The 10,347-nt window shown below is 50.4% G+C and overlaps 1 protein-coding gene across 1 annotated transcript; it reads right to left on the minus strand.

The window, feature by feature from the left end:
- Positions 1–1,670: 1,670 nt before the first annotated feature.
- Positions 1,671–7,911, minus strand: Kcns2 (potassium voltage-gated channel modifier subfamily S member 2). The gene is made up of 2 exons (XM_075961215.1): positions 7,392–7,911; positions 1,671–6,790 (listed from the first exon to the last, which is right to left on the minus strand). Exon 2 carries the CDS (start codon positions 6,745–6,747, stop codon positions 5,314–5,316), a length of 1,434 nt encoding a protein of 477 aa, XP_075817330.1. The 5' UTR covers positions 6,748–6,790; positions 7,392–7,911; the 3' UTR covers positions 1,671–5,313.
- Between the last annotated feature and the right edge of the window lie 2,436 nt (positions 7,912–10,347).

Raw genomic sequence — 10,347 nt, forward strand, 5'->3', positions numbered from 1 at the left:
AAATACCTACAATTCACATTCCCAGAGAACCTAGACAACAAAGAGGACCCTAAGAAAGACATATTTAGATCTAAATCTACATGGAAAGTAGAAAAAGACAAGATCTCCTGAGTAAATTGGGAGCATGGGGACCTTGGGGAAGGGAAGAAGGGGAGGGGAGAGGAAGGGAGTGGAGTGGAGAAAAATATCTAGCTCAATTAAAAAAATAAAAAATAAAAAAAAGAGATGGACTTTGAGCACATTATTTTTGAGGAGTGGATGTTTGTTTTGCCTTGTGAGATGCAAAGATCCTGTTTGGAGTCAAGTCACACCCCGCTAGATGGGAGCCCGAATCACGGTAAGAGTCCAGTGCCATCTTGGTTCTGGCAAGGACCTTCACCTCGGCCTCCCAGGGGATTCCAGCAGAATGTAGCACCCTGCAGTGAGTTACCTGTGAGACCTCTGAGCTACACACTGAGAACCTCCCAGTAACTCAAGGAACAGGAGCGAGCATCTGCCTAGCTTCACAAAGACAGAACAAAAATGAACCAAATAGAATGCCCATTTTTTTCCCCTCTCTGCCTAATAATTTTTAATTGCAGAAATTTGAATTACTTATTCATATAAGATGTGTGACTAACTTAAAGCCCACGGGAGACAATGGCTGCTTATTTAAACTCAAGGCACTTAAACCAGACTCTAGGCCCAAGCCTGTCCCCAGGACCCTTATCCCTCTCTGCCTGCCGAAGAGAAGGGTGAAACCTCTGTTCGCCTACAAATAAATCAGAGGTGGGGGAGCTCTTGTGCTATAATGAGGACATTGAGAGGCACGCTGAAATTCTGCTTTCATACTGAGGTAAAAAAACGGCTTTAATGGTTATCCCATCTGTCTTCCCCACTCTGAAGCAATGGAAAAGAAATCGCAAAAGGCCAGGAGTTAAAGCACAGTCAAGTAGTGCCCCTCTCATTGGTTCCCCTGGGGCCTCCAGTAGACCTTAGCCTCTGAGTTCCAGGTGGGGAGAACTAAGCAAGTTGCACGAATCCAACAATATTCATACCCATCACCCTGGATGCTACGAGTACTACAGACCTGGCTTACTATCAGTAACCACTTGAGTAGCCAAAAGATTGGCACTGTGGAACAGGGCGGGGCTGTCAGAGCAGGCTATTGAGGCTCTACGCAGGGCACCGAATGAGGAGGAAATCTTTCAGGAGCTTCTGGTCCACTGGGGACCCCCCCAAAATGTAACAAGCCTTCTACCAAGCATCCAGTGACACCAGCTCTTAGCAAAAGCTGCCTCCGCCAAGAAGAAGAAATTTCAGCCTTGGGGCTGAGGAGACCATCATTTAGATCTCCAAAACCCATGTAAGCATGAGGAGGCAGATAATCTACCTATAATCCCAGCAATGGGAAGCAGAGACAAGCATTCTAGCAATCTGGCTAGCTAGACCAGCAACACAGATGTGCTAGGTTCAAGTGAGAAATCCTGCACAGTGATTGAGGGAAATAACGAAATTCAACTTCTAGCCTCCACACACATGTGAACATGAACACACACATGCACACACACCGCATACACATAAACACACACACACACACACACACAAAACCAAACAAACACCAGTTCGGCCTTTACAGGCAACCCAGTCCCTTGCTTCCCAATGTCCGCGTGTAATTGAGGGGGCTTAAGGAAGTTAGATAATTGATTTCTGTTTAATCTACACATTTGCAAGGCTGGCATCCTGACTACGTCGGTCATGTGCCTTGTTCCAGAGTCGAGGCACAGCAGCTTCAAGCACAGGACTCAGACAGAAGGTGCAGCAGAGAGCCATCGGGATGCCCCACAGTAGTGTGTTAATGGGTGTTAAAACCGACATTGCAAATACAGCGTTCTCGATGTTTAAAATTACAACCGTGGAACAAGTCATGCTGTTCACACAAAAGAAATACCGGTTAAGCCTTCAAGTAGAGACCACACAGCCTGTACAGATCGCCGCCATCCCAAAGTGCAGAACAAGTCATTTTCATTGAAATGAAGCAATAATTAGCAGGCATTTCAGTGATTCGAGGGCTATGACAAGTAGAAATAACACATTTGGATATTAAACACCAATTACTACCTGATGAGCTAGGCATAAGCTCGGCGTTCGACACGCCCCTCCTCAGCAGCAAACCTGGGGAATGAGGACGTCTGGTGGGGAACACAGCCTCAGACCAGTGCGTCTGTACAATGAGCACATGTCGTTTCCAAACGTCCACCTCAGATGCTGCGAGGAAAGCTCGGCCACTGTATCTGTCCCAGTGACACTGAACAGATCAAATGCCAGGAGGAAAGCTGCCCTTCAGCCACTAGCTGGACACACGTGAACGTGTGTGTGAACGACCATGAGTGAGTGTGCGTGTGTGTACATGTGTGCGTGCACGAACATGAGTGAGTGTGTGTGTGCGTGTGTGTGCGCACGAACATGAGTGTGTGCGTGAGTGTGCATGCGTGTGTGTGTGCATGTGTGTGTTTGTGCGTGTGTGTGTCCCGCCAAGGAAGGACTGATCACTGGTCACCTTGACAGTCTTATGAGGACACTTCATCTTTGTAGCCTTTGTTCCCAGAGACAGGACAGAGAATTCATCTGCCCTGCCCTGGTTACCAAGAGAAACTGCTGCGGTGGGGGCGTTATCTAACATGGCCAGTCAGAGGCTTTGCTTCTGAGCCAGCACCTGTGAACGTCATACCTCGGTGTCCAGGAGTCCCTGGCGTCACTATTCACTTTCTAGGGGAATTCACTGCAGTGACCCCATCAGTTGGAGTGCCCTCCCTCGAAGTCTCCGAAACCACTGCTTGGAGAACTCAATGCCAATGGGACCTTTTCAGTTCAGAGGTGACTAAAAGTCTCGGTGGGCAAAGAAATATTTTTTACAAGTATACATACATGTATATATATATATACAAGAAATGTTTTTTTAAAAAAAAAAGACAGTCTCTAAAGCACTTTGGGATTCCCCCAAAGAAAGGCACCAGATAAAACAAGTCATTACCAAAAAGCAAAGTCAAGTTTTCCAGCTTTCGTACCCTTGTAGGTACCCACTAGAGGTATCTCTTTTTCGGTGGTAAAGCCACTCGTTTAGGAAAATCCTTATGGGAGTGGCTAAGTTAGCGGGCCTCTTGCCTCATTTCTCCTTTGCCTCGGCTTCATGGTCAGTGACCACGGATATCATGTGGATACCATGCCGTGACCTTGTGCCATCAGCCTCAGCAAATGGAACGGTCCTCGCAGGCTTATGCTATCACCTGCCTTCGGTGCATCTTCCAGGACTGAAGATACTAGCCAGCAAGAGTTCCGTGTGCCAACAACCCTGTCTTCTGTCTCCTCGGCAGGGCCCTTTAAGTCATCTCACATCCTTGCTGCTTTGGAATCACACACGTAGGTGTGTCTGCATGGAGGCACTAGGAGGTTGCCACCCTCTGCCCTTCATGAAACTCCAATCTGATGAAAGATTTGAACCGGAGGCTCAAGGACATCAAGTGGCCAGTGCATTCACCCAACAAATCACCCACACTGTTGTAGCCATGACAACACTAGTACACAAAGCCCTCTGAGAAGAACCACTCCATACCCCGTAAGGTGTGGATTATCCTTACCCGACTAAAACACAAAATGGACCAATTGAGAGTAGGTCCAAACTTTGGATAAAAAAGCCCATTTATCTCCTTATTTAGATCGTGGATTCTTACAGCCTTGCCAAAGACTTAACAATAACGAAAGCCACTGGAAAACCATTGGATTATGTAAAGAATGATGAGAAAGAATTATCTTAAAAGGGGCCTTCATACATCTATGCTGACTATCTGCAGAGGAGGAACACATTGGGAAAGGAAATAGTGCTAACCCTTCAACAAAGCTTAGTGGTCGAAAGGTTTAAGCTTTTTCAAGAAATTCACAGTCATTTATATTTTATGAAGTAGTAGTTTTTGGCTTTATAACTCTTTCTTTTCTTCTGGCCTCCCCACAAGAAAACCCTGCAATTGCAATGAAAATAAGAACTCCGGCGTTTCCACCTGGGGTAAGCCACACTGTCTTCACACACATCTGTATTTTGAATACTCTTCCGCACTACCGGGCTTCCACGGCACGGCAGGAGCTCAAGGCAATCAAAATGTCTCCGTACTATCCTGTGTCCTAGAAGCAGAGCTACCTGAAGAGAATTCTGCTTGGAATTAAAAGGGCTGTCCTATTATTACGAGCTTTCAGAGCAGGCAAGAAAATGTTTAAGCTACTGCCCTTGCTAGCAACCTAACGATGCTCACCTCACAACGACAAGGCAACACTAACCTCTTCTAGTTGAGAAAGACACACGACCTTATTCCTAAACATCTTTAAAAAGAAATACTTGAAAAACATGCTAATACCAAGACACAGAAAACTTTGGTCAAAATGGCCTGGATTAGTAATCTTGGCCAGAAATAAAGGTCTCTATGATTCCTTCAGGAAAAATAGAGGCCTGACCATCAATGAAAAGGTTTAGCCTATATAAAGTCTGTTTATAGCATCCTAGGGTTTGGCCCATGTTTAGCTAAAGTCCCTGTCCCTAATCTATCTGTTTAGGAAAAAAACATTCAGTCTTTACTACATGTGGACTGAATAACATTCTCTTATACTGACACTTAGGAGAGACAATCAATACACATCTTTCTAAACACTGACTGGCATATCCATGCACATCACAAGGACGGAACCGAGGAAAAAGAAGACTTGCATTACTTGCATTAGTTAAGTGTGCTTAGCTTTGCAATCTTTCTGTTTTTGTATGAAAATTAGGGGAAATCAATGGATAAATAATTGAGATTCTGTTTTCACAAGGTTGTGATCCGAATCTCATGATAATCCTTGCTGACCCCATAGACAGATGTTTTTCCGCCGGACAGACTTGCCGGGACTTTTGTATAGAGTTCACACAAACAACCGCAGAAATGGGAGCACAGAAAACTCTACTCACAGGTGATACTGGGGCATCAAGACTAGAATAGTGTACACATTGGACAGAGAGATCGGCATTCTATATACTCATCTGGCAGAAAGATGAACATTTTATGCCCATAATGCAAAGACCAGTGAGTGTCACTTCATTGAAAGGTGCAAAGGCGTGGTGTTTGACACACCATCCTCTAAAAAAATGACTCTAAACATTGCAAAAGCAACCTAGGGCTCATATCCCATGCAGCTCTCCCTCTAGGGTCGGGATGACTCTTTATGTCATAACCCTACGGTGCCTGGATTGTGCCAAAGGCACAAGAGGCAGATCGGCAAGGTATGGCTGGCAATCACAAATCATCCCAACTAGTGTAGAGAATCATCTAAACTCAGTTCACTGGGTGAACTCCTGCTCATGTTTGTCAGGCTTGCCATGAGGGATTTAACTTTATGGGCATAGTAGTCCCTTAAGTTGACTGAGGGGACCTCCTTCAATCCATCTCCAAAGTCACAGCTACGCATGGCACTCTCGAGTTGCTTTTGGCGCCGGTAAAAGTGGGAAAACTTATTGAAGATCAAGGTGATGGGCAATACCACCACCAGGATGCCTGCCAAGATGCAGGCAGAGGCGGTCAGCTTCCCGGCTGTGGTCCCGGGGACCACATCTCCATACCCGACGGTGGTCATACTGACGGTAGCCCACCACCAGCAAGCGGGGATGGTAGCCAGGCCCTCGTTCTCCTCTTTTTCAATGGTGTAGGCCACCACAGAGAAGATGGAAATCCCCACCGAGAGGTAGAGCAAGAGCAGCCCCACTTCCTTGTAGCTGTATTTCAGGGTGGCTCCCAAGGAGCGGAGGCCAGTGGAGTGTCTGGCCAGCTTGAGAATTCGGAAGATCCTCATCAGCCTCAGGACCTGAGCCACCCTGCCCAAGTTAGCCAAGGTAGGAGAACTCTCCACCACCAGGTTTACCACTAGAGTAATGTAGAAGGGAACAATAGACATGAGATCGATAAGGTTTAGAGCATTCTTGAAGAACTTGAGAAAGTCAGGGGCCACAGCAAACCTGGCCACCAACTCGAATGTAAACCAGGCGATGCCGAAGTGCTCCACGATTTCGAACCTGGGGTCCTCGCCAGGGTTGCCCTGGCCATCGGGGATTTGGAAGTCGGGCAGGCTATTGAGGCACATGGTGATGATCGATCCCAACACCACCAAGATGGAGAGGACGCTGAAGACCCTGCTGAGGACTGAGTAGCCCGGGTTGTCCAATGCCAGCCACAGCTGCCTGCGGAAGTTGCCCAGGGGTTGCCCATCGAACTTGGAAGCGTCGTTATAGAAAGCCAAAATCTCGTCAAAGGAGGACGTGGTGCTCTCCTGGTCGCTCTGTTCGTCCCACTTCTCCTGCTCAGGTTCCACTTTGCGGCCATGATAGCTATAGCTGCAGCAAGAGTCGATAAAGAACTCATTGATACCCCAGTACTCGATCTCCTGGCTGAAGGAGAAGACGCACAACTCAGCCATGACGTGAAGCTTGCCCGTGTGGTAGAAATGCAAGACGTAGGGGAAAAGCTCAGGGTTACGGTCGAAGTAAAACTCACGTTGGACGTCGTCGTAGTCATCGCAGAGTTCCAGAATTGCCTCTCGCGAGTGGCAGAGAAGCAGACGGCCCAGGCGCGTCTCAGGGAAGCGCAGCAGCGTGTGGGAACGCAGCCGTCTCTTGAAGCCGCCCACATTGATGCGGATCTCTCCATCCTCGACGTCGGCCTCGGACACGTCCCACAGGCTCTGGCGGGTCATGCTGGAGATGCCCAGGAGCCCGGTCCGCGCGGGGGCGCTACACCTGAAAGCAGAAGAAACCGCATCTGTGTGAGCGCCTGCACTCCCCCACCCCAGTCTCTCTTTTTCTTTCTCCCCACCCTCCTCTGGAGGGCCCAATCCTCTCCAGCAGGGTCTCTGTGTGCGGTCTGACACTGGGGTGCGGGAATGATTTTATGGGGGTTGACCCCTTCCCAAGGCAAGGCAAGGGTGTATCTTTCTACGAGTGCAGCCGGGCCTCCACCTCCTCCCCGGAGTAGCGCCCCAAAGCTCTGAGAGCCCATGGGGGCTGCGTGCTGACCTTGCCTGTGAGCAGACCAAGGATACGCCCCCGCCCTCTCGCCGCAGACAGGCGGGACCCAAGCTGAGATGCGCACTGGCAGGGCTGGGCCAAGAAGGGGGCGCGGAGATTTGGGAGGGGGCGGGGAAATTCACCGCTCCAGTCTGTAAATCTGGGCCCAGGGGGAAAAGGGTCAACTCAGGGTCCCAGGTCTCCAGCCTCCAAAGACCGATCCCCTTCCCAGCCCCCTCTCCACCCCCAATCCCGCGCCCTACTGGCGCCGTGCCCCCAGCCGCGTGCGCTGCGCCTTCCTCGGGCTCGCCTTGCGCGTTCTGGAAGCGCTTACCTGGGTGCACAGGCGCCCGCGGCCGAGGCCGGCGGGAAACTTCCCCGATCTGCTGGCGAGCATCACCACGGTGGCCACCGCCGGCTGCCTGCGCGAGTGCGCGCGGGTGCGAGGATGTGGATGTGTGCGCCTGTGTGTGTGCCCCGCCACCGGGCAGGCGGGGTCCGCCGTGCACCTCCTTTCAGTCTCGGGCCCCACACATCGCCGCCTGCAGCCGCGAAAGGCTCACAGGTGGCTGCGTGGCCCCGACGCTCGTGGATCCCCCCTCTTCCGATTCGCGCGCCCCTCACCCGCCAAGAGAGGCAGGAGCCCACGCCGCAGGCGCCCGAGGAGCGGGGGTGGGAACCGAGCCCGTGCGCCTTGCGGTGGGCCCAGAGCCCCGAGCCGCGCGGTGGTGCTGAACGGACAGCTCCGTGCGCTTCAAGCTTAAGTAAGGCTCAGCCGCCGCCCCAGACTCAGAAGATGTTCCGGGGCGTCATTCTGTTCCCCGGGCGCCCCCCAGCTCTGCACCGAGCTGACACCTTTCCTCCCTCCCTCCGCATCCTCCGGGGACAGCTGTTATTGCCAGCACCCCAGGGCTCAGGCAGAGGTTGCCTACGGTGACTTTCTCTCTCGCTGGATCTGTAGGAGACAGGCTAGGAAATGAGGGATGACTTGGGTATGTAGGGCAGATGGGGCAGCAACAGAAGGATCTACGGGGCTTCCTCTTTTAGAGACCTGAAGAAAAGTTTCCCACACCTGAAAATGGGGTTATTGGAAAATAGGTGTTGTCGGAGAAGACGAGTTGAGCCGTGGCAGGGCTGTGAGTGGAGCAAGAGGCTGGGGAGGTGTGCACAGGTCCTATTGGCTTGAGAAGAAGTCAAGGAGTTCGGTTTGAGAATTCTGTGTGAGTACCGTGTATGCACAGGCCAGTGTGGTTATGTGGACTCAAGGTGGGTGCTTGCAGTTCTGTGCACGTGTGTGATTGAGAACAGTAGGAATTTCCAATGTCTGTGAATAACATTGACCTAAGTCTTCTGATGGATGGCAAGACGCATGCAGCGTGCTGTGTTTGGATACGTATGCATCAGTGTGCCGTGTGTTTGTGATGTGGGACTGTGTGCTGTGTAAACGGTGTGACCTCGGCACCGGTATGCTCATTCACAAGACTTAGGGTCCTCCTACTGACCCAAACCAGAAAACAGACCCTTATTCCTGGGTCTCCCTTTGGTCTCTGGGCCTGTGGTGTGGTCCTTGTTTTCAGATTGCTGGGTTCATCCTTAGCATGGAGCTAACGTCTACATGTCTTGGTCAAAAGTCCTAGGATAGTTCTCACAGGGTGGCTCCAGATTCACAAGAAAAACAATAGCCACAGTGAGAAACATTCTCCTTGTGTGACTCTGAGGATCCCATCTTAATGGAAAACTGTTCTGACTCTAGGCTACATAACAGCCTGGGGCTGGAGCTCTGGGCTAGTGTTTGCTGGGCATCTGTGAAAGTCTGGATGTTGATCCCCAAAGCCTGCTTTGGGCTTCCTCAGGGTGTATGGAGAGACTGGTTGGTCTGGTTTTGTGTGGGATCCCTGGATCCAAGTGTGGCTCATACTTGTGTCAACTACTCAGCTTTGAGCATGTGTGATATGTGTGCACGGGCAAGTGTGTCCTCACTGACAGGATTCTACATGCATGGCCCTGAAGTCTCTGGGTGTGGGGCTTCCAACAAAAGCAATCATGAGGGGGAGGAATAGTGTGGTGTGGGCCACATGAGCTTCCTTTCTTTTGTTTGGTGTTAGAGGGTAGTGGTGGTGGTGGTGATGGTGGTGGTGGTGGTGGTGGAGGTAGTGGTGGTGATGGTGGTGGTGATGGTGATGGTGGTGGTGATGGTGATGGTGATGGTGGTGGTGATGGTGGTGGCAATGGTGGAGGTGGTGGTGAGTGAGTGTGAGTGTGCGTGTGCGTGTGTGTGTGTGTATGTGTGTGTGTAGGGAGTAATCTGCCAATTGATGCCTGTCTCTGTGTCCATTTATTTGTGGTTACTAATTTTTCTTAAATGTCTCAATTAATATACAAAATACTTATGACTTTCTCATGCATTTACCATTTACTTTGCTCACGTCACTCTCTACCTTCTCCCTGCCTTGCTGTCCCCTTTCCTGACCCAGTGTCCCCCTCTTTTTTACTTTTTGAGACAGGGTCTCTCTGTATATCTCTGGCTGTCCTGGTACTCATTATGTAAACCAGGCTGTCCTTGAACTCACGGAGTCTGCCTACCTCTGCCTCCTGAGGGCTGGGATCGGTACGTGCCATCACACCTGGCTCCAGCCATCTCTTTCCATGGGGGTCTGTTTGGCATGGTCTCACCTTATCATTTGTATAGTCTGACTGGCTCTATCATTTGAAGTCCAGCTGGGCCGCAGTTTGGGGACTCCTAGGTCTCCTTCACCCCCATGGTGTGCTGCGGAGATGGTGCCAGACTTTGCAGGGCGGGAGCGGGGACTCTGGTGAATGTGTGATCTCTGGCTTGCTGACTCTCACTTTCTCAGTCCTTCCCACACATTGGAGCATGGCTGTGAGGCCTCCACACTGCAGGCTCCCTGGAGCAGCATCTGGAGACAACCACTCTCTCTAACCTGCACTTTCTTCCTCTCAGTTGACTTCTGGCAACCCTAAGTCTCACAGCCACCTTTTGCTACATACATCTGTGTGGTGCTGTTGCAGTCACTATCCCCAGACACTCCCATTCCTTCAGCCTTGACTCCCAGCTCCTCGGTGCCTTGGCTTCTTGTGTTCTCCGTTTGTTAATCTTTTGTTCCTGCTGTACTTTGGCGGGGGGGGGGGGGTCTATCCTCCTAGGAATAGGACATGAGTTTGAAGACTCTGGGATTTTCTTTCTCTGCTTCTTTGTCTCACTCATTCCTTCTTCCTTTCTGATTTTAGGAGTCTGTTTATGGAGAAAGAAATTCTTCACTTATGTTTCT

The sequence above is a fragment of the Microtus pennsylvanicus genome, chromosome 2, assembly GCF_037038515.1.
Source record: "Microtus pennsylvanicus isolate mMicPen1 chromosome 2, mMicPen1.hap1, whole genome shotgun sequence".
NCBI lineage: Eukaryota > Metazoa > Chordata > Mammalia > Rodentia > Cricetidae > Microtus > Microtus pennsylvanicus.